Source organism: Glycine max, chromosome 18 (genome assembly GCF_000004515.6).
Source record: "Glycine max cultivar Williams 82 chromosome 18, Glycine_max_v4.0, whole genome shotgun sequence".
NCBI lineage: Eukaryota > Viridiplantae > Streptophyta > Magnoliopsida > Fabales > Fabaceae > Glycine > Glycine max.
The window spans coordinates 16,613,286-16,639,108 of record NC_038254.2 but is presented as its reverse complement, the minus strand read 5'-3'; the positions used below and the strand labels follow the sequence as shown (position 1 = coordinate 16,639,108).

At 32.2% G+C, this 25,823-nt stretch overlaps 1 protein-coding gene and 1 pseudogene across 1 annotated transcript; both read left to right on the top strand.

Annotated features, from left to right (window-relative positions):
- The first annotated feature begins 13,535 nt into the window (after positions 1–13,535).
- Positions 13,536–19,969, top strand: LOC100808575 (protein NRT1/ PTR FAMILY 4.6). The gene is made up of 5 exons (XM_003551941.5): positions 13,536–13,683; positions 13,855–13,957; positions 14,272–14,489; positions 17,872–18,303; positions 18,838–19,969. Exons 1-5 carry the CDS (start codon positions 13,681–13,683, stop codon positions 19,837–19,839), a joined length of 1,758 nt encoding a protein of 585 aa, XP_003551989.1. The 5' UTR covers positions 13,536–13,680; the 3' UTR covers positions 19,840–19,969.
- Positions 19,970–22,085: 2,116 nt separating this feature from the next.
- Positions 22,086–25,817, top strand: LOC100802209 (protein argonaute 1B-like; annotated as a pseudogene).
- Positions 25,818–25,823: the final 6 nt, after the last annotated feature.

The following is a 25,823-nucleotide window of genomic DNA, read 5'->3' as shown; positions in this document are numbered from 1 at the left end:
CTACCAACCTTTGAATTGTCATGCATTAATTTCAACCTTTGGAACGGTTACATACCTTCCCAAAATGAGATACACGTGCTAGCATGCATATAACAGTTTTCGAATGGTTAAGAAAACCGCGTTGTTTTAATCTACCAAACTTGTCTGTCTCCATTATGGCAAAAGATATCAACGGCTTGTAATTGCATCTGTGTCCGCAATGTGGCGTGCACTGGTTTGGCTAATTGGCGTTCTCAGAAAACATAAGGTAGGTTTCCAATACCATTTTCTAGATTATTATTCGAGTTAAAAGCTTTCCCCGATGTTAGACATTGATTAGAATGACATTGTACTTTGAAAAAATGTTTGATGTATACCTCATACTACTACACATCAAGATAAAAAAGAAAAAGAAAAAAAAGAAAGAGGTATAGATATAATATTAATATGATATAATATAGAAAAATATTAATTACTATTTTTAGGATGATGGTTAAAAAATTAAAAAAATATTAGAATGAGTAAAATTATAGTATTTGTGATTTTTTAAGTTTTTTTTCGATTTGTACAATAAATATTTTTTAATTTTTTTTAACTAATATCCTAACAAAATCCTATCATATAATATGAAGAGAAACAGAAAAAAATATATCAATATATAGAGAGAGTGTATGTATTGTGTGGGTATTAAAAAACAGAACTTTTGTATTTTTTTATGCTATATTTATGAATTTAATTAAATAGAATATATTAAGATTCTTTATGCTATTATCGAATATCAGACAAAAAAAATACTCTTTAATAATTATTTTAAAAATGATATTTAAACAAATTTTAAGTAATTAATAGTGTAGCTAGAAAAATTTAGTTCGATAATATATATAAAAAAAAATGTACGTATTTCATCAATGATGTTCATGTTATTAATTTATACGAATTTCTGATAGCTAGGTTGGTTAACGCACTAAAAAATAAACAAAAGCAAAGTTGCTTGAATAATATGTAATTGGAGGACAAACTTGGCCAATTATATACAAGTTCATTCTAAAGCATGGGTTTGAGTTCCTTGAATTATAAGCATAAATGTCATTTTCAGCTTTCCAAGATGACTAGGGGGAAATTACGAAAGCACCTATGGCGAGATCCCTTTTTAAAGGGACCCAACAGCAGATTGTTTGCAAGAAGCAAGTTACTTTGAAATAGAGTATAGACAGGTACAGGCCATTAGCAAAGCAAGTCATTGTTTCATTGACAATTCATGAAAGGCAAAAATTAAAATTTTGATTAAGTTGGTAATATATATATATATATATATATATATATATATATATATATATATATATATATATATATATATATATATATATATATATATATATATATATATATATATATATATATATATATATATCTATATATATCTATATATATATATCAATATATCTATTTCTTAATATTTATATATATATATATATATATATATATATATATATATATATATATATATATATATATATATATATATATATATATATATATATATATATATATATATATATATATATATATATATATATATATATATATAAAATAAAAAACAAAGACATATCTAAAAAAAAGGCATGTGCCTACATAGGTCTATTTACAACAAAGCATGGAACAAAATCATCTCTGTAGAGTGACTAAGAGATATTTTAATTAGAAAATTTCTATTATTTATACAATATATTTTTATCCAACTCTTTTTATAATTAAGAAATATATGAATGGAAGAGAGGAAAATATGAATTCAGATGGGTAATATACAAAGGAGAAAGATTGAAGAAACAAGAATTACAAAAAAAAAGTGTAAAACTAATTCCTCTTCAATTAATTGATTAACAAGATTATATGTTAAATTACTTATTTTGTGAATTAACATCATTTTTTCCAATGCTATTAATTATGGTCTATGTTTAGAATAGAAATTTTAAATTATTAAATATATTAACAATATTGAACAGGTACTCAGTTATGATGAGAGCTCCAAAATTATCCCACTCAGACATGAGTTATCCCCAACCGGTTTCTGCGAGCAGGTAGTCAATTCCATAAATGATTGAGGAAAATCAGATGTTTAGGCCACCAAACCTCACTTAAGGGAGAATTACCTAGATGGTAATCCAAACACAAAGATCTATGGTCCAAGGCTCATTAAGGTTTGTATAAATAAGGTGAGACCCTCAAGTAAAAATCATTATTCATTCCTATGCATCTATTACCCTAGTCATTGCTCAGAGTTAAAACCTGACTTCAACATTGGAGAATCTTTTGCAAGTACCCTTGCTTTGGAAAAATCACATTCAAAGCTTTGGAGGACAAATAGGAGCAAGGAACCCTTAAGCTGGAAGAAGAAGTGTTTGACCACTATTTGGCAAGAACATTTTGGCGCCTACAATGCGGTCATGTAAGATAGTTTCGACCCCAAGTGTTATAATAGTAACACGAACAGGAATGTATATGACAACAACAGTTCAGCCAGGACAACAATATCATCCTCAAGAAGAAGTACAAGTAGAAGATCTAACCAACTTGTCATTCGTGGTAGGACAACTGCAAGAAGTCTCCGACATGCATCGACACCACGCCCAACACATGAAGAAGTTTAGTTCAATCTCTATTCTAGAGAGCTTCGACTAGAGGCATCTAGGAATGGTGATGAAGCCTATGCATCCGAATTATAGGTGACTATTTTTGCTAAAGGGCAGAAGAAGAAGAAAGGAAAAGGTGGAAAGAAGAGAAAATTTGATCCTAAGGACATATGCAATTACTCTAAAGAACTGGGTCATTGGAAGCAAGACTGTCCAAAGAAAGCAAAGAAATATTTTGTTGTTACTCTTGTTTAGAGTGACTCCTCATCAGAAATAGATTTCACTTTGGTTGTTGGTGAACGACTACAACAACATTCTGAACATTGGGTACTGAACTCATATTGTTCTTATCATATGTGTCCACACAAACATTGGTTTGTGACATATGAGAAGAAGTCTGGTGGTAATGCCCTTATGCATAACGATACTTCTTGTATGTTTGTCGGTATAGGTTTTGTACAAATCAGAATGCATGATGGTATTGTCAGAACCTTGTCTGAAGTTTGTCACATTCCAAAGCTTAAGAAAAATCTTATATTTATGGGTGTCATGGATTCAAAAGGTTTTTCTTACTAGGTTGAAGGTGGAGTTATGCATATCAGAGGTAAATGGAAGTTTGTGATAATGAAGAGAACCAAGTAAGGGAATTTGTACATTCTTTAGGGGTCCAATGTGATAGGCTTTGTCCCTACTATTTTACAATCTGGAAGTCATGTGTCCAGTGGCTCATCTGATAATTCTTTATGACATTTGCGTCTAAGCCACATATGTGAAAAAGGTCTGGATATTCTGAGCAAGTGAGGCTTACTTGGAAATCACAAGGTGAAACCTCTTCAATTTTGTAAGCACTGCTCTATGGGAAACAACGTTGGATGAAGTTTCCAAAGTTTGTGCACACAAGAAAAGCCATGTTTTCTTTACAACCATTCTGACTGTTGAGGGCCTTCAAGAGTTCCATCAATGGTAGGGGCAAGGTATTTCCTCTCCATTATCGATGATTACTCCAAGATGACATAGGTATTCATGATATAGCAGAAATATAAAGCTTTCATATTTTTCAAGCATTGGACAATTCTCATGAAGAATTAGACATGAAAGACAATAAAGTGTTTTAGGACTAACAATGGCTTGGAATTATGTTCTACCGAATTCAATCAATTCTATTGAGATGAAGACACAACAAGGCAGCGTATTGTACGCTATACTCTACAATAAGGTAGGTCCATATTTCTCGATCATCTCACATATCTTTAAAAATGCAGGATTTTTAATAGCATTGAATGGAATGACACTTTTGTAAAAAAATTCAGCAACTTGAGCATCAACTAAAGGTTTATCATTTTTCATCAACTGATTCAAAGTTACTTGAACAACGACACTCCCACTACTTGCACTACCTTCTTTTCCTTTTGAACCAAAACCCTTTTGTCCCTACAAGTTAGTTGCCTCCACCCCATCAACACTTTCTTCATCTTCATCAATACTATTCAATCTCCTTTTCTGCAACAATTTTCATCATCAACAATTTAATCTCATCTGGAAACGTAGCATAAGACTCAGAATCTTTTCTAGTCCCGACAAGATGACGCTTGAATCTGAAAACTCCACCACTCACAGTCTTTGAAAAATACTTGCATTTGACTCTCATACCATTTCCATCAATATTATTCCCATGTTTCCACCCAATATCAGTCATATTCCTAAGGGTATTTTTGCTTTTACTTCTAACAACCGAAGAAGATCCACCCGTAATTGTATCTCCGCCAGTTGAATTGGATCCACTTCAACTCATTATAACAAACTAATAATATAGAGCAAAGATCAAAATCATGATACAAAATAATAAAACATATGAATAATGTTCAATTATCTATATTGGTGTGAAAAAAATATAAAGCACTGGCCTCCATTTATAATCATTCTAGACTCCCAATACTAATAAAATCAAATAAGAAAGTAAACTGAGAAATATAAATAAATATATAAGCCACTCCTAATAGGTCATCTAAGATTCTCTTAATATAATCATCATAATATAAGATATTTCTTAGATATGCTAAGATTTCTCCATGTTGGATCAAGTGGCCTCGGAATAATTAAGAATGAGAGGTTGAATTAATTATTAATGAACCTTTACTAATTAAAAAACTATCCTTCTTAATGTTACTAGATTCAATTAGGCTTTTACTATAATGTTAAGAAAGTAAAGAATAGAAATAGAAATTTAACCAAAAGTAAAAGCGATAATTAAAGTGCACAGCGGAAATTAAAGAGTGTAGGGAAGAAGACAAACACAAGAATTTTATACTGGTTCGGAAACAACCCGTGCCTACATCCAGTACCCAAGCAACCACCGGTTCTTGAGATTTCTTTCAACCTTGTAAAATCCTTTACAAGCAAACATCCACAAGGGATGTACCCTCCCTTGTTCTCTTTGAATAACCAAGTGGATGTACCCTCCACTTGAACTGATCCACAAGATATGTACCCTCTCTTGTTCTCAGTTACAACAACCCAAGTAGATGCACCCTCTACTTGTACCACAAAGGATGTACCCTCCAATGTGTTAAGACAAAGTTCTCAGGCGGTTAGTCCTTTGAAACTTTGTAAAGGGGAAACAAAAGATATCTCAGGCGGTTAGTCCTTTGAAATCTTTTGTTTAAGGGAAAGGGAAGAATCAAAAGAATTCTCAGACTATGTCTTTTTGAATTCTTTGAAAAGGGAGAAGGGAGACACAAAAGAATTCAGGTGGTTAGTCCTTTGTTCTTTTGGAAAAGGGAGAAGAGAGACACAAAAAGAATTCAGGCGATTAGTCCTTGTTGAATTCTTTTTGGCAAAGGGAGAAGAAAATGAAAAGATATAGCACACTTTTGTTTTCTGCAAAATAAGGTTTGGAAAATGGAAAACTTGGAAAGCTTTTTGGGAAAGGAAGAAGAAGAATGATGAGAAGCAAAGGTTTCAAGATTTCTCAAAAGTTGTTCAAGAAATTCTAAAAGTTGTAAGTGTTATTGAAATGCAAGTTAAGATCTTGCCTTTATAAACTCTTCATGTCTAGTGAAGAAAACCATTGGAAGAGTTATAACCTTGAGAAAATCTTTGAGAAAACCATTGGAAGAGTTACATCTCTTGACTTTTTATTCAGAACTTGTCACTGGTAATCGATTACCATAACCATGTAATCAATTACACAAAGCATTTTATGAAAAGATGTGACTCTTCACAATTGAATTTAAATTTCAACGTTCAAATACACTGGTAATCAATTACCAATATATTGTAATCGATTACACCATTTAAAAAACATTTGGAACGTTGCAAATTCAGTTAAAAGCTTTTGAAATCAATCTTTACCACTGGTAATCGATTACAGGTAATTGGTAATCGATTACCAGAGAGTAAATACTCTGGTACCTTAGAAAAATTTGGAAAAACTTTTCTTGTAAAACAAAACTGTGCTATGTTTGGTTTTTGAAAAATATTTTTCAATACTTCCCTTGTGAAGTCTTGACTTGTTGCTTTTTGGTTTCTTCTCTTGAATCTTGATTCTTCTTGATGTCTTTTCTTTAATCTTGATCTTGAACTTGTTGACTCAATCTTGACATCATTCTTTTGGGCTTTTTGTCATCATCAAAACTACTTGAATTATACTTGATTCATCATCATGAAGCTTGCTTCTACACTCCATTGGCAAAAGTTTACTAAGGTTTAAACTTGTGAAAATTACGTGACTCATAGGACTATAGCTAGAGCCAAACTGCATCTAGGACAAAAATAAGGCTAGGTAGGGGATTGAGTGCCAGATTTCATTCAAGACAAACATTGGTCATATTGCATTTTGAACAAAAAGATAGGACAACATTGAAAACCAATGATAATACCAAAAAGGTAGAAAAGCTGAAAATTTAACAATGAACATACACCAACACATTGAACCCAGACCAATGAGGTTGAGTGTCATCAGATTGGCCACATCAAGGTAAGCAAAAGAGTCAGACTACAAATTTAAAAAGAACCTAAAAATTTAACAATGAAAGAGAACTTCACAATATGAAAATTAGATTCACATTTTATTTGTAATTAAAAGCTTCATGTTGTATTCACAGAATCAAAGTATTCTTCATTCACAAGATTCTTGAGAACTACAAATAGAGAAGAGGAAAAGAAGAAAACCTGTCACGGAGGATGAAAAGTGAAAACAGAACAAAGAAGAGAACAATAGTGATTCTGAATCCCTTCAATGTCATCACAACCACACACTTCACCAACCACCACACACTCCCACGGTCGCAGAAGAAACACACACTTGGCGTCTTGGTCACTCGCACTTCCACTTCGCATCGTTGCCACGACCACCCCGCATGCGCACCTTGCCTTGGCTTTCGCAGTCGCATCATCGCACAGTCACAGGTGCTGGGATAGAGTGATGGAACAACTGAGATGGAGTAAGGAAGAAAGAAAAATGCAAACCCGCAAGCATGAAGCATTGCAATGCAGACACAAAGTGAGAGAAAGAAAGAAAAATGAAACGAACAAAACAATGGCGTTTCATTTTTTCCCAAACACACAAACTTAACACAGACTCGTGAGTCTATGTTAACTCGCCCGACCCTGGTATGTTGACACATGACACAAGCAGCTACAAATGCATGAGCATCCAATTTAGGAGGTTCCTCAACAAAAGGCTTTGGCTTTGGACCATTGCCACATTCCAACCTCTAAAATCTAGGTTGTCTAGGACCATGTTAAGAGTGGAGAAACACCCGTATTTCCTCCACTTTTGGGTTCAACTCCCAATCAAGGTCCTCATTAGTGAGAACTCTCTCTAGAGGGTCATGCATCCCCACACTTGAGAATACCCCCTTCATCAATGCATCAAATATATCAACAAATTCAGTGAAACTACAAGAAGCGATTAAGGATGTATTGATGATTATTTTGGGAATACAATTGGTCTCTAGGGTATGATATCTGGCAATGGCGCCAGAAACTTGATGCTTAAAAATATGACTCGCACAAGGCAAATGTACCCTACACAGTAGTATCGTAGACCTAAGTTCGGATATCATACCCTAGAGACCAGTTGTATTCCCAAAATAGTCAAAATTATTAAACTAAACAGTCGAGATAATTGAAAGAATATTGAAGTATTTTTGTGATTTTTTATTTTAAGAGAAAACAAATTAAGTATCACAAAAGAGAGATTTAAGTGATATTAAAAGCGACCAGGGATTATGATTCACTAGTATCAATTTTCTCCCAATCCAAGTTCTCATGAAATTCCTTCCACAATTAATTATCAATTCCTAAAGTCAACCAAAGCCTATGATTAAGGTCTAATGATGCTCTTTACATTAAATCAATACTCCAATGATGATAGATATATTAATTTAAGTCAAAGGAAGTAATCAAATCTAGGGATGACCAATTAAGGATTAATTAATCTATCGATGATTACCCAAATAATTTGATCATATAATTTGGTGTAACATTTTCTACCTAAGTCTATCAAACATATGCAGATGATCACCAAAAATACATTTGATTAAGCATAAGAATGATCAATTCCCAATTAAACAATTAAAATAAGGAAGAAAATTAATTAACATAAAATACTAACGAATTCCATTAAGAATAGGAAGAAAGGTACAATTGTACAGTTACATCATAACCCCCAGACTAGGGTAACTGTCCGCTCATGATCAAAATACAACTAGAAAGCCTATATGAAATTATCATAGACATACAAACAAGGGAAGGGGGATGATCACAATCCGCCAAAATCAAATTCCCCCAATTATAGACACCGACACCCTATTTCTAGCTTTCTAAGGATAATTACTTGAATTAGGTGCACTACGATTATGTTGAAATCCACCACGGTCGTGGTCGGAAGACACTGTTGAAGTTATGAGACGTTGTGGAATGACTATGCTCATCATGGTGCAGACTACGGTCGTAGTGAATACCATGATTGTTGTTGTTTAGAAGGGGAGTCATTGTATCACCATGGTTGTATGGTTACCACAACCATTTTGAATGTACTATGATCATGGTCAAGTGACAAAGTCTTCAAATATTTGAAAAAAATGCATAATTCAACTATTTTCACTCAATTGAGCGGTTATGCTTTTGCAAGACAAAATTAGTATCCAAATGTGAGTTTTACCAAGAAAATACATGAAAATGACACAAAAAATCACACAATATATTACTTAAAATGCTCTTGCAAGATGGAGCCAGATTCAGTGACTCCAATCTTGGACTTGAGAAAATTGTGACGTGCAGTAGACAACCCCTTGAATGTGCAAATATGGATGGCAAAAGTCATAACACAAGGCTTAACCTCTTTCTTAACATAAGTAAACATGTGCTTAACCATAATAAGTAGAAGCAAACACGCTTAACCACCAAAAAATAGAAGCAAGAGGGTTTAACCACCTAAAGGAAGAAGAAAAAGGACTTAACCACCTAAAAGGCAGAAACAAAAAATGGGCTTAACCACCTAAAAGGTAGAAACAAACTAACTTACCACCTAGAAAGGAATAAATAAAAAAAAGGTATAATCACCTTAAAGGTAGAAAGAAAAGGGTTTAACCACCTAAAAAGTAAAAAACAAAAGAGTTTAACCACCTAAAAAGACAAAAACAAAAAAAAAATAACTTAACCACCTAAAAGGAATGAGTCAGATAAAAGGCTTAACCACGTAAAAGAAAGAAGTAAAATGGCTTAACCACCTAAAAAGACAAGTATGGGAACTTAACCATCAATATTGATTTCGAATGGAGAACATGATGTGATCCTCATTACATATACAAGAAGTTTTGACTTCAATGAAATGATTCATTTGATAATTTCCAAAGATTAAATTTAATAAGTAGATTGAAAGCAATGGTTAATGACCATGAGAAAAAAATAAATAAAAAGAAAAAATCAATTTAGGTGTGAAGCTTCTAGCTCTATAATATTATATTCTATCTTACTTTCCTTTCTCCTCCTCCCCCATGTTCTCTTCACTTTCCTTCCTCCTCCCCCATGTTTTGTCTTTCTTTCTTTTCTGATTACGCACTCACTCACATGCATGTGTAACAACTAAAATAATTAATATAACTATTTTAAAACCATTACTAAAGCTTTTTTTCATAATAGCGTTTTTAGCACTTTTATTAAGACAACCCTAACACTACAATCTATATCCCGTGCATGTCATCCCATATGTGGCTAGAGGTTTGTATTGTGTTGTGGTCAAGGCTGCTTACGCACTAGTGTTCCTGATGAAACACTACAATTTCTACAGTTGCCACTTTAGAATTTTGGAAAATCAACTAATGTTGTTAGCACTCTAAATTAGGTGAATATTTATTTGCATGCTTGGGTTGATGGAGTATGAACTCCTGGTCATGTTACCTTGTTAAAATATTTTTCAGTGCATTCTTCTGCATAATGGGTAGATTGGTTCGTCCTATGTCATTTTGCTATGTTTTACTTCAATTGAACTATTTAACCTATTGTATTTCCTTTTTTTTAAATAAAATGACATCACAGTAAAGACAAACATTCCAACAAATTTGACATCCCTGCGACATCTACCAAAACCAATCAGTTGCATCACACTAGAAATTTGTCAAAAAGAAAAAGAAAAAAAAAGGACAACAAAACAAACTGAAATAACATAAACCAAACCCATGAGAATAAATAAGTTTTCTAAATCTATAATTAGAAAGACATATATTATCCCTTCATAATTTCTCACTAATGAAACTAGGAATTAATTAAAAAATGTATATATAGTTAGACAATGTGGGGCTAACTATATATTGTAAATTCGTAATACTATGCTTAAAATGGTATATCACGAATTTTAAATTATATAATTGTTTACTCATTCATCTTGTTTTCAATAAAGTTCTGTTGCCTTAATCTCCTTTCTTTTATCCTTTTCAGTTTCAATATTTACTCTTTTGGCTAGCATTTTGAGTAAAGGAAGACTTATTAATTTAATTAAGCTTGAAATTATTAAAAAAAAATAGAAACAATGTATAGGTATGCCTTTTGCTGTAATTTTGATATGAGCAAACGCAACCAACAATCAAAGTATACTCAAACTAGTAAATAATTTTATATTATGTAAGTTTGTGAAAATAAATTCGTTTCATCAACTTGCGAGACAGAACTATTTTGTTGCATTTACTACACCAAACTGTCAAAGAGACGGGGTTATTTTGTTACATTGCTATAGCGTGAATTAATTAAAGGGTGAAACGTAATCACTTTTGCATTTTAATATTGGGTCTTTGGTTAAATCTATGGTTAAACACTTGAACGTCACATAAATATTACTCCTTTTTTTGTTGAAATCTATGGTTAATTTTGCAAAGGGACGGAGTATATATGTTGAAATCTTGGCCTCCTCTTATCACGTGTTTGGTTCTCTTTGCATTCCATCATAGTAGGTATGACAATGAAACCCGTACTCATTAGTGTTCATTCAAATCTGTTTCGATATTGATGGGAAATATTAAGTTGATCGAGTACAGATTTGAGTTTAGTGATTATCCGACTTTTTTAATTGGGATCGGGATCGGAGACGGAAATGTCACTATCCGTCCCATACTCATTCTCGTACCCACCCCAATGATAACATTATTAAAATTTTATTAATTACTTGTTAATTTTATTTTATAATTTTTACATAATTTAATATTCTTTTCTTGATGATTTTTATAGACAAATACGTTGTAATGAATTTATTAATATATATAAGTAATTAAAAAAATGTGTAACAATTAATTTATTTTTTTAAAATCAGATTTTCAATATTATTTTTTTACAAAAAAAAAATTTACAAATCTGAACCGAGGACAGGGCGGGGACAGGATACTGGATATCCAACGGGTGCGGGAATGGAGTAACAAATGTTAACTTGTCAGATATCGAGAACGGATACGGATATATATTAGGAAGTCGGAGTCGAAGACCGGAGAGACAATACCCATCTTCCATCCCATTCCGTTGCCATGTCTACATATAAAAAGAAATATTAATACGTTCATGTAAAGGATATAATAAACAAGTACATTGCATGTGAATAATTTTTTTTTAATGAAAATACATCAATATATTAATTATATAAGTAAATATTTACATTTGATACTAATATAAGTCTTGTAGAGATGAGTAGGATCTAAAAAGAATACTATAATTCTCGTCCCTATGTTCATATTTGAAAAATATAGCAATGCTCCTATACCCATGCGAACAATAACTTTAATCCCTTCTTTTGTACTCGTTAGGTACTTAAATACATATATACCTGTTATACTTATTACTTGCACATTACAAAGGTGTAAAATTAATATATTAATAAAAAGATATTAACCAAAAAGTTTGCTACAAATAAATTGAAAATTCATTTTTAAATTATCCAATCCAACCTTAAATTATCCCAGCATAGCCTTATAATATTAAGAATAGATAATATTCGAGTTTGATAATTAAAAATATAATAATTTTTGACAAATTTTATGTATTTCTCAGTAAAAATTTGAATTAATCAGGATAAGATTTATTTTCCTTGATAAAGGGAGGATTAAAACTAAAAAAATAATGAATAACTCTTTCTACTATTAATTTGAATTGAAGAAAAACAAAACAACGATGCAATGACATCAATCTAATCCATATCACAATATTTTAAGAGAAAAAAACGGCAGTTCATGTATATGAGCCAAAACAATTATAAAAAAAGATATGATTACTTTGTATGCCAGAAGATGGAATTCAACATCACTATCATTTTACTTTAGATGGTAATAAAATTACCCCAAATTCCTACTATCTCTCCATTTTATTTTATTTTTGAAAAATGAATATTATACTCCCAAGTGTATGTAACTTTTGGTCTCTAGCACATTTTCACATATTTTAATTAGGAATGTCATTTATGTAGGAGTAATTGGCATTTGAAAAAACAAATCCATATTCTAGTTTGAGAACCGTTTGCACTGAATAAAGTCTAAAAGCACCACTTATGAAAAAAATAATTAATAAGTAAATTAATAATTACTAATTTAATTAAATAATAAAAATTCAAATATTTTTTAAAATAAAATTTATGTATATAGAGAGAGGGAGAGATTACACTTTCAATTGTATGTAACTTCTAGGCTCTAGTATTTTTAGCATTTAATAAGGAAATGCCATTTATGCAGGAGTAATAGGCATTTGACAAAAAAAAAAACAAATTCACATTTAAATATCATTTGCATTGGCTTAAACAGAGTAAAAGTCCAAGAACACCACTTATGAAAAAATAATTGTTAATTATTAATTATTAATTAAATATTTACTTCTTTAATCCCATAATAACAAAAAAGAGTCTCAAAATAAAATTTAATATTAATTTTTTTTAAAAAAGCTATGATTATAAATCATTTCATTTCGTTGTCGATTAGCATAAAAAACAAGAAGAAGAAACAAAAATAGTATTGTCGGAAAATTTTATGAAGAAAGAGAGAGGAAAAAGAAACAAAACATTAAAGGAAGAGAAGAAAAATTGAATGATATACGTAATAAATAAGTAAAGAGAAAAAATAACAGATAGGAAAAAATAACTGAACTGTGGTATAATAATAATAATAATAATAATAATAATAATAATAATAATAATAATATCCTCTTTTTTAGTAGCACAAAAATATATTTCCTGCTACGATAGTGACGAAAAATGAGTAAATATTCTTTCAAGGAAAAAGAAATGTTAAAAACCATGTAATTAATATTTTTGTAAAGAGATGCATGTCAGGTATTTAATATTTATTAATTAAACCTTATAGAAATGATACGCAAATAAAAGCGTTTCTTGAAAAATGCAAGAGATTGTGTGTGTATAGAAGAAAAAAATAAAGTCAAATTGTTATTAATAGTTGCAGACTATAGTGTCTAGATCATTCTGCCCAACTTGCACCTTTCCTTCCTCTCTTTAAATCCTCCACCAGCCAACACCCTTTTTCTCCCCTAACTCTCTCACAGATCCAAAACCCAAAAAAGAGAATAGAGTGAGAGAAAGAGAATCATGGTTGGTTTTTGCTGCTTCCCTCTAGCTACCTCTTGCACACTTCTCTTCTCTCACCTTTAATTTCTCCCTTTTTCTCCTTAATTAATTTATATCACATGCTGCTTCTCACATACAATTTCATTTCATTTAATTCACACTTTTTATTTTTTCTTTTCAAATTTTCTTTTTTAGGAATTAGAACAAAACCAGAGATGGGAAGGCTATGTGAACTGGAGGAACAAGCCTGCTCTCAGTGGCTGCAATGGTGGCATGCTTGCTGCCTCCTTTGTTTTAGGTCTGTCCTAATTAAATTCCCCTCTCTCTATTTACTCTATAGTTTAATATTATTTATAAAACATATACGCATATATATATATATATATATATATATATATATATATATATATATATATATATGTATGTATGTTTTATTATGAACTTGTTGGTTCAATTGGGAGTATTGGGGTTGGAGTTAGAATGAGTCCAATTCGGTTGTTTATATATTAATTACTTTCATATGTATGTGATGAAATGATGATAGATTAGTAGATATGAATCACATACATGCATGTGGCACCAAATTCAATGTGTGTATGCGTTTTTGTGCAGTGGTTGAGATATTGGAGAATCTGGCATTTCTAGCCAATGCAAGCAATTTGGTGCTGTATCTGAGGCAGTACATGCACATGTCCCCTTCAAAATCTGCCAACAATGTCACAAATTTCATGGGAACGGCCTTCCTCCTTGCCCTTCTTGGAGGTTTCTTATCTGATGCTTTTTTCACCACTTATCAAATCTACCTGATAAGTGCAGTCATTGAATTCCTGGTATGCACCCTATATTAATTTTCCTCTCTCTCTTTGTCACTACTTGTGAATATAAGACTTAATTTAATTTCTCTCAGCATATTACATAATATGTTTTTCTTAATGGACAAATGTTAATTTTATTAATAGAAAGAATCAAACTTGTGATTTTTTTTTCTTTAATCATTCAACTCATCTTTATGTCTTCTGCACTTCACAATATATATGTTATATGTTGTTACACGATTATTGATGATACCTTAATTTTGCATTTGTTTATTGTTTTTTCCCTTTTCCAATTGTTGCATGATTGTTGATTATTAGGAAGAATGAGAGAGAGAAGGGAGATAGAAGAGATTGAGTTTTGATTAGTATTGGGTTCCTTAAAGAGCAAGCGTCTTTCAAAGCCATGATGCGTGTCTTTTAGTCAGAATCTGAGTCAAATTGCAAGTTGCAAAGTGCAAAAACCACAACTTGCAAGATGGGGACTGCATCAAATGATGCAACCAAATCCCTATAATAGAATTGAAAAGATGTCAATGATTTTATTTTTTTGAAAAAGTAATTAATTAAAAAAATTTATAAAAAAACTGTCTTATCTAACCCTTTGATTCGCTTTCTTTTTGCTGCATTCGTTCGCGCACTTGGGTCATAGAAAACCTCATGAATTGCATGAGCGAACGCCCACTAAGATACGAGTCTAAGTCAAGAATCATATTTTAAGGCACCAAACGGGAAAGGGAAAGAGAAAAAATAAAAATAAAAAAGAAAGAAAGAAAAGAAAAGCATATAGGTCGCTTTATCTCTCTCTCCTCACATTGCTACAACGCTAACCTTGAACTTCAAATGTGCAAGACATCTACTGCTAGTGGCTATGAAAGACAAACAGTACCAGAAAAAAAAAAAAAAAGTGGCGTGTGACACATACGAGTGGATGAGACAAAATAACAATAATGTTGTTGGGGGAGTTTTGTTTTGTTTTTTATTTATATTTGGGAAAACTGCAAAATGAAAAGTCTTTTTATAATTTCCAATGCAATTCTAATAATTGTTAGTTTTTATTTCTGGATTCCTTAACTAGTGTAATTGGATACTGGTTGGCAAGGTTTTTTTCTCTCTCTGTTGTATTATATATTTATTATTATTAATATCAGTCTTGGTCTCATAAGAAAAGAAAAAAAAGTCAGAAGAAAATTAATTTGATTTAAAAGATAAGGGGGGCCCAGCTATTTATATGCTTCATTCATGCAACATATATTTAATTTTCTTCAGAATGCCTAGGACCCCTATGTTTTTGTGCCACTGCCACATGTTGGATAAATAGAGATTTCGTTCAGTCAAGTTTGAACATGGAAAGTAACATCTGTTGTCGTTTTGGCTTTCTCAAAAACACATGCCCTTCTCTGTACGCCATCGTTAGCTCCTACTACTAATAACCGAGTACACTTATTTAATTCTTACTACTAATTTCTCCCCCTATTATTAGTATTATTTATTAGTTTATAATTTGTACATTATTCCATTTTTTTCACAAACTTCCCCATAATTTATCCAAAATAAAGACAATTAAAATATGTAGAGGAATTATATTCATTTTCACAATTGTGCTTATTTGAATAGTGAAATTAAAAATTGCTTGATCCCAAAATCAAATTGTACTCACACCATTCTCTATGATCTTGAGTATATTTTGTAACATTATTTGATTAATAAATATTGTTTCGTTCATGTCACTTTGAATTTATACTCCTACCTTCGTACATTTCATATCACGTCACTTAAATAGTGTGAGAGCAAAGCGGTTGTTTTCTAGTAAATATAAAATGTAGTGTAATAAAAATTGATGTTGAAAAGTCAGTACTTTATTTTGAATAGATATTATTCGATTCTTTGTTATTTATTGCTTAGATTATAGTCGGAATGCCACATGTCAAGGCTCATCAAAAATGGAATACGAAGTCAAATCCTCTGTAATTTCAAAAGAAACTGTAGGATAGGATGTGTAGTTATTATAAGGTCTAACTTTAACGTATATTCATTTAATACTTTTAATATTTATATGATATTTAAATTTATAATTAATATTTAAGACTTATCGAAGTGGGGCAAAGATTAGGTAAAAGGAATTAACATATTCAAGATATTTGTAATCAAATTAAGCTATAATTATTTATTAAAGGAATCTAATTCAATTTATTAAATAAAATATAAGAATTATTATAAATTTTTTACACTATTTTTAATTCTCATAGATAAAGAAAAAAAGAAAAAAAATTATAAACACCATAAAGAAGTTTCATGAAAGCAAACCAAGTGCATGGATGTCATTTTGATAGTCACATTCTCGAAATAACACCACTCTAGATGGAAGATAAACACCTTACTATTTTAAAACGCCAAAATCTTAAAATGACGTTTCAAGACCTGTAGTTGGTAGAGTAATACAAGAAGTCATTATCGATGGTATGCAGTCCAGGGGCTGAAGTGGGGTTGAACACATGGCCTAGGCCCACTTACGTGGCCATTTTTCATCAACAGATTGTGACATTTCCTTATTTGGTCACATTTTAGAAATGGTACACGTTGTACTACTCTTTATGTGTATGGTATTTCACTAGTTGACTTTCATAATTTCATGTTCATACGATACGTGCATTGAGAACTCAAAACAACAATAATGAGTTATTACATTATGCATTCAAAAAATTTATAGAATATGAACAGAAATAGGTTTGGGGGAGACACTGGTCTTTCCAAAGTAATGAACTAACTAAGGTTTGATTTTTTATAGAGAGAAGAGTGCATATTTAATATCCGATCATGATCATGTCTGGAATAAAATGTTTTTATCATCTTGTCTCACATTCTCTTCTTTTTCTATTGTATAATTTTATGTACAAAATTTATCTATTTTTTTTTTGTCTATATGTGTATTGCCATTTGAATTCATTGGGAACCCAAATAATACTCCCTCTGAACTTTTATATATATAAAAAGTAAAAAAAGTAATTTTATATGTTAGATTTTAAATATAAATAAATTTAATTAATTTTATTATATTTAATGTTATCATTCTTAAAATATTATTAATTTAATTCTAATTTTATTTTTAATGACTTATTTTTATTAATAATAGCAAGTTTTAATATTAGGCATTTTAAAAATAACTTTATTTTCTAGTATGAAATTAGTTATTTTTATATATAAGTGTAAATGAATTATTTTGTCAAGGTTTTTATTGTAAATCAGATTGGGGCCCCAAGGCTTAGCAATTAGCACAATAGAAACTAAAATAAACAAACCGAAAAGAATGTACAACATTCTTATTGTACATACATATCATGTTGCACAACTACTGTTCATGACTAAGGGAATAGGAACTTGTGTGTGCTCTATGCTGCAGGGATTGATTGTTCTCACTGTGCAAGCTCGTGTGCCATCACTGAAGCCACCAGCATGTGACGCATCCACTCCATGCAATGAAGTTAGTGGTGGAAAAGCAGCAATGCTGTTTGCTGGGCTCTATTTGGTGGCACTTGGAGTTGGAGGAATTAAGGGGTCATTGCCTTCACATGGTGCTGAGCAATTTGATGACAACACCCCATCTGGAAGGAAGAAAAGATCAACCTTCTTCAACTACTTTGTCTTCTGCTTGTCATTTGGTGCCCTTATTGCAGTCACATTTGTGGTGTGGGTTGAAGACAACAAAGGGTGGGAATGGGGCTTTGGAATCTCTACTATAACCATATTTGTATCTATCCCAGTGTTCTTGGCAGGCTCAACTACTTATAGGAGCAAGATCCCTTCTAGAAGTCCACTTACAACCATTTTGAAGGTAATAACTAGTAATAATTATTGAGTGTTGCTGCTCCCAAATATATGCTTAGCTCTAAGGAAGTATTTGTCCTATTTTTTGGGGTTTTCTTCTCCTTAGAAAGTAGACCAACCACTTTTTAAAAAATTAAAAAATAAAGTAGCTTCTTTAATTTTATCAAGAAAAAATCAAAAATAACTTCTAAATATGTTATTTAGGCTCAATAAATACTTATAAGGAAAGACAATAAAAAAATTAACTTATATGTTGTTCAACTTTTATAGAAATTCTCTCATTTAATTTCTTTGAAATCTGATTTTAATTTATTCATAATATAATTTTAACATGTGTGAAACAAAGTTATTTCATTTTATTTTCTTACTTTTTTTTGTTATAAGTATTTACCGAAAAATTTATTCATCAAATAAATTTTAGAGGAGGATTCTACTTTTAACAACAGAAGCTGAAAAAGTTACACATATTAATGCTCCATATATAATTATCGTCACACTCTAAATTTGAAGTATGTATAGCTTCCTGGTATTGACCAAGCAGGTACTAGTTGCTGCTTCACTTAACAGCTGCTTCAACAGTAGAAATTCTAGCAGTGCAGTGGTGAACATGACTTCAAGCCCTTCCAATCTAAACTCAGGCAGAAAACAAGTAGGGAAAGAAGCTTCCAATATTGCAAACAAGGAACCAGAAGCCCCAATAACAAACACACTCAAATTCCTCAATAAAGCAGTTGAGAACAACCCTATCTATTCATCAATAAAATGCACAGTGGAGCAAGTAGAAGATGTGAAGATAGTGCTGAAAGTGCTCCCCATATTCGCATGCACCATCATGCTGAACTGTTGCCTGGCTCAGCTCTCCACTTTCTCAGTCGAGCAAGCCGCAACAATGGACACCAAACTTGGTACCCTAAAGGTGCCACCAGCCTCTTTGCCAATCTTCCCAGTGCTCTTCATCATGGTCCTGGCACCAATCTACGACCACATCATCACCCCATTTGCAAGAAGAGTTACCAAGACAGAAATGGGAATCACACACCTCCAAAGGATTGGAATTGGACTAGTCCTCTCTGTAGTAGCGATGGCAGTGGCGGCGGTTGTTGAAGTGAAAAGAAAACGTGTGGCAATAATGGCAACACACTCAAATAGCCTTCTAGATGATGCAACCAAGCCACTCCCCATCACATTCTTTTGGATTGCTTTTCAGTACTTGTTCCTTGGTTCTGCTGATCTTTTCACCCTAGCGGGGTTATTGGAGTTTTTCTTCACAGAAGCACCTTCTAGCATGAGGTCTTTGGCCACATCACTCTCTTGGGCCTCTTTGGCTGTAGGGTATTACCTTAGTTCAGCAATTGTGTCAATTGTAAATAGTGTCACTGGCAACACCTCACATAGACCATGGCTCTCTGGGACAAACCTTAACCACTACCACCTAGAGAGGTTTTACTGGCTCATGTGTGTGCTGAGTGCGTTGAATTTCTTGCATTACTTGTTTTGGGCTATCAGATACAAGTATAGAGGGACAGGAACTACAAACAACTGAAAATGAAGAAAAATTACCAAAAGGGAAGTTTTCAAAATGGTATATAGATAAGGCCTTATGTTTAATTACAAAGGCCATTAATCAAAATATATATTTTCGAGCCATAATATTATGCTTCGGTGGTTGTAAACTTTGTATTCTTGCACTAGCTAGCTAGCATACAACGGAGTGGATCAGCGCGCAATTTATTCCTAGCAATTGAAATATAATAGAGCTAAGAAGAGAGAATCTCTATATTAGAAAAGAAAGAAAAAGAGTCATGATCAGAAAAATGAAGAGGCTACATCGCGTGTGTAATGATCAAATGCGCTTTCATTAAGAGTAGGTTTAGGTGAGAGCAAATGATTTACACATGCAGATGCCCTTAAGCTCCACTTGCTTACTTATTTAGTGGGATAATAGATGGTTTTGCTCAAAATTGCAGTGAAGTTTGACCCCAGTGCTTAATTAATTAGTCAAAAAGCTAACAATGATAGTATTTATTTTGTATGAAACCATTGTTTCTTTCTTTCTTCTTTTTTTTACTAAATTACTTTTCTTTCGTTAATAGATATTTAAATTATACTTGTATCTCCCTTTTCATTCATTTTAAAATATACGTACACATCCTTAAATATGCATTGCATTTTGTGTTTTTTAATATAAAGGATTAATGGTTGAGAATAATAATGAAGTTGTAAATAATTTTGTACTATAAATCCTTATATCATTAATAAATAATTTTGAATATCTATTATTGATTGTAATATTTTAGAAGACATACAGAATGAAGTTGTAAATAGTTTAATTATTGCCCTTGAAATTTCATCTTTACGGTAATAAAGTTTATATTTATTGTTTAAAAAGCTAGTCCGCTGTCAATAAGAAAAAAAAATCTCAAAAAAATTGTTTATATTAAAATGGACTTAGATATAACTTGTATACATTTTCTTCAAGAGGGAGTGTGTATTTTAAAAATAGGTTAATTAAGTTTTTAGTCTCTCAAGTTTTTTAGCTTTTAATTTTTAGTCCCTCACTATTATACAAACAGCCTATTACATTGGTTTGTTTTTTACATACAACGTCCGTTACAAACTATTGTCATAATGGACATCGTAGAAAGTCTATGCGTCTTCCACGACATTTCCTTAGAATCATCTTAAAATATAACACATTCGAAGACAGTTTTGTAACCGTTTTTGAATGTGTTACATTCTAAGACGGTTTTCGATAGAATTGTCTTAGAATGTGTTGTTTTTTTTAAATGACATTTGTTTTTGTTGTCACTTATATTACAATCATTCAGACCCATTTGTTTTTATTAATTGTCACCTAATAATTTGTAAAAAGGTCTATCATTTTACTCGTGTAACAAAATAAAGCCATATATATATATACTACAACTATTTGTTAACCCTGGTATAGCAATGTGCATATCCACTAATATATATGACTTAAACTCAATCAAATCTATATCATTAACAATATCGCTTTCATCATTAATTATATCACCCCGCTGAGATTGCTCAGTATGTACCTCACTTAACTCATGCATATTGCCATGGTCTGTATCTTCAATTTGCAAGCTTGGTTGAGTAAGGCCATTAGAAGGATCTTCAGTTGGCATCGTATCAACATTTCCTCTAGTGCCATCTTCTATTTCAAACCTGGTACTAGAAGATGATTCCAAATCTCTTGTTTCCACATGAGCAGTAAAGCCTTGCCAATCTAAATTCTTGCAAATGGTTCCTTGTGAACAAATCTAATCACCTGATATCTCAAGTCCGTTGCTTACCCAGCTATTAAGTTCAAATTGTTGAGAATGTACAGTGGGGACTACTTGTCAGCAGCTAGCTCCAATTTCTACAATAGTATTAACATCAATAATAATATTCTATGACGCTCCAACCACGTCGGTCTCAATAAGCTGTCGTTGAACAAAACGCGATGGCAATATTGTAATCAATAATTAATTTATTCTATTCAACAACGTTTTTAAACAAACCTATCGTGGTCTTGGTTTTTTTTTTGTTTTTTATTCTTTCTCGCTCCTAGAATATGGAAAGGCACAATGTAGAACCTAAATTCCAAGAGCAGCACCGTTTCTCTCTCAGGGACCACGAGCCTCACTCCACGCATGGGTGATGGAAGGCTATCGTGCACTAGGTTTGTTGGTTGTTATCCTCTTTGGCGTCCCGACTCTGCGAGGGCTTCGACAAGCCATTGATGAGATCAAGAAGAGGAGGACAGCGGCGGCACGGTGACACATGGTTGGTGTCGGTGTTCGTGATAATCCAAATCGGGGTTTTCATCGCCACCATGCCCGTCCACGATTTCTAGAACAATTCTCACGGCGATTGCGTTCTTCAAGCCCTCGGAAGGTTCTTGTTCCAACCTCTCCTTGAGACGTGCATTTTTTTGTGTGTTTTGTGCAGAGGTAGGAATTCACGCTCCTGCATTCTCAAACCGTTAGGATTCCAATTGTGGTTTGTGAATTTCTTCTGTGTTGTTTGAATTTTTAATCGATGGTGAACTCATTTGTTTAGGGTTTGGCATGATTTTAGGTTTGTGTTTGATTAACTCAGTTTTTGTAATCAAATTAGCTCACCCTTGCCCATGTTGTTTATCATTGATCGGGGTCACTAACATGTTAAATAATGCCTTGTGTTTCTCTTTGAGCCTCCTTGAAATTAATGAGGTTTTCTCAAAATTGTTTTTTTTAATGTTAGCGACCTTACCCTAGTTCTAGTTTATTATATGTTACGTTTTCGGGTGGTTTAAATTCTAGATGAGTCGAGTTTAGGTTATATAGGCATGGTTTTGAATGATGATAAATAGCTTGTAATGTGAATTTGACTAGGGCTACGTAGGTGAAAATTGGGATGTTTAAGTCAAGAATTGAAGAGTTGTTTGATGAGGTATCATTGAATGGAGAACTGTATGCGATTATGAGTGGTTTTATAGAGTGAGAAATGAAGTTGCAATCTGATAATATCTTATGACTTTGTTTTTTATGATAATATTTTGCAGTTGCTGATATGTTATTGTGGAGGAACAAGAAAATTTCTGCTGGTGCACTTGGCAGAGCCACTGCTGTTTGGGTTCTTTTTTAGTTGCTTGAGTACCATCTTCTTACTCTGGTGTGTCACATTTTGATACTGTTGCTCGCAGTTCTGTTCTTGTGGTCCAATGCCCATACTTTCATCCACAAGTAAGCCTCTAAAACTTTGTAGTTTGTTGAACAGAGGGGTAGTATAGTGTGTTTTGGGGTTTGGCTTATCTAACCTTTTGCTGGAATGCCAAATTATGTTGCAGATCTCCACCTCGCATTCCAGAATTTCATCTTCCAGAGGAGCCATTCCTGCAAGTTGTGTCTGCATTGAGAATTGAAATCAACGGGGGATTTGCCGTTTTGCATAGTATTGGCTCTGGAAGGGACTTGACGAAATTCCTAGTGGTGTGTAACTTAATAATTTGTTGACACCATTAAATGCATACTAAATAGAAGATTTTTTTTAAGTAATGTCTACAATGTTTTTGAGCCAATTGATTATAACTTACCAAGATGGTACCACTTCTTACTGTCCTACAAGCTGCCGTGCTTTAATGGATAAATGGGTGTGGCTAATTTGATTACAAATATAAATCAAACACAAATAAATGGGTTTGGCATGATTTTAGGAAAAATTAGCAACATTACAAATATAAATCAAGTTGTAACATTAGTAGAACAGTCACAAGAGTTCCCACAAAAGCAAGGTGGCAGAGAAAATTATGATCAATATGGAAGAACAATATGGAAGTTGCATTGCTGTGCAAGTTCAGCAGGTGAATATAGGTGTTTGGTCTTAATTTTATTAGTTTTTCTCATTCAATATTTTCTATGTTTTCCTCAAGTTCGTTAAAAAACATACATATTATGTTTACGTGTTATTAAGTAATTGTATGTTTTTCCTTCTCTTGAAACAGTATTATAGTGAGTGTTTAATTTAAATTATATTTTTAAAAATATTATTCTTTTTTTAGTGTCAATTAGTTAAGCAATAGTTAATTATTTAACTAATTTACTTAAGCAAAATATTGTCAAATCATTTTTCTAACAAAAATTTTTGTTAAGTAATATTGTTGAACTTTAAGCAACTAATATAATCACATACATTAAAGATACTTACAAAAGATGTTAATAGTATCTTGAGGGTACTAAATAAAATAACAAAAGTGAAATTTTTAATTGGTAAATCTTAATATAGTTTTTTTATTGGTAAATCTTAATTATTAATATGTTAATTTTTGTTAGCCAGAAAACTTAAACCCACAATTCCTTCCTCTTACTTTTACAAGGTATATATATGGTGCCTTATAATACTCCTTTGCCTTGGGATTCTCTCTTATTTCAATTTTATGTCCCCTGTTTCACTGGCCCTGCTGCTTGCTAGTATTAGATAAAGGAAAAAGCTACATGTTTCATGATATTTCTATAAAAGATTTTGATAATATGACTAAGTAGGGTGCATGAATAGTGTATAAAACTAAAACATGCCAGGGAAGTCTGTTGCTTTTATCATTGTTATGTAGCTTCATTTGGAAATTAAATTATGTTGCTATGCTACTTAAGGTATGCTTAATATTATTATTTCTTATGAAATTTAGTGAAGGTATGTTTAATTTGAATTATAATGGATCACTTTATGGTAATTTTTCATTGACTGCTTCGGAATTTGTTTACCTTTCATACTGATTAAATTAATGAAAAACATTAATTTTGTTTTGTGTAGGTGACCTCAAACGTATTTGTGAGACTGATCTAGGACTTGCTTCACAATGTTGCTTAACTAAGCATGTCTTCAAAATGAGCAAGCAGTACCTTGCAAATGTTGCTTTGAAAATTAATGTCAAAGTTGGAGGGAGAAACACTGTACTGGTTGATGCGCTCTCTCGACGCATTCCCTTGGTCAGTGACAGACCTACAATTATTTTTGGAACCGATGTGACTCATCCACATCCTGGAGAGGATTCAAACCCATCAATTGCAGCAATAAGTTTTTTTTATAATTATTTTTAATGGTTCAAACCCGAAGATGTTTTTTGCAATTGACTTTAATTAAGTCATGTGTGTTTAAACTGTAGGTTGTGGCTTCGCAAGACTATCCTGAAATTACAAAGTATGCTGGTTTAGTTTGTGCCTAAGCTCATAGGCAGGAACTCATCCAGGATCTTTTCAAACAATGGCAAGATCCAGTTAGAGGAAGAGTGACTGGTGGAATGATCAAGTACTCTCCTTCCCTTTTTCTCATATGTGAGATGGTTAATGCACATTGGGACATTGGGGTTGCTTGACATTTTTTAGTTAGATAATATCATGAATCTTAGTTTTCTAGATTATTTTCTTATTTCATTTTATTTTTTTGGCAGGGAACTTCTTATATCTTTTAGGAGAGCTATAGGACAAAAGCCCCAATGCATCATATTTTATAGGTAATTTCATGCTCTTGATCAAGCCTTTGTTGTGATTACTCTATGTATGATATTTCATGCTCATAAAGCCTTTGTTGTGATTACTATATGATGATTAATCTGTAGTATTTTATTATCTATTTTATGTGATAATGGTTTTCAAATATCATGTGCAGGGATGGTGTTAGTGAGGGTCAATTTTAACAGGTTCTACTATTTGAGCTTGATGCTATTCGAAAGGTGAGAAATGGTTTTCTTGGTTGAGAATATTTTGTTAATGCTAATTGGTAACTAAATTTTCTTTGCTTTGTTCCACTACCAGGCATGTGCATCCCTGGAACCCAACTATCACGATAAGAGTTCTGTTGACAGGAGTGGCAACATATTGCCTGGTATTTACTGCTTTGGTGCTAAATATAACATGCATGTGTATACTTTGATAATAACAAGTTCACTGCTTTGGTGCTAAATATAACACTCCTAGAAATGAAAATATTACAGGTACTGTTGTTGACTCCAAAATCTGCAATCCCACCGAATTTGACTTTTAT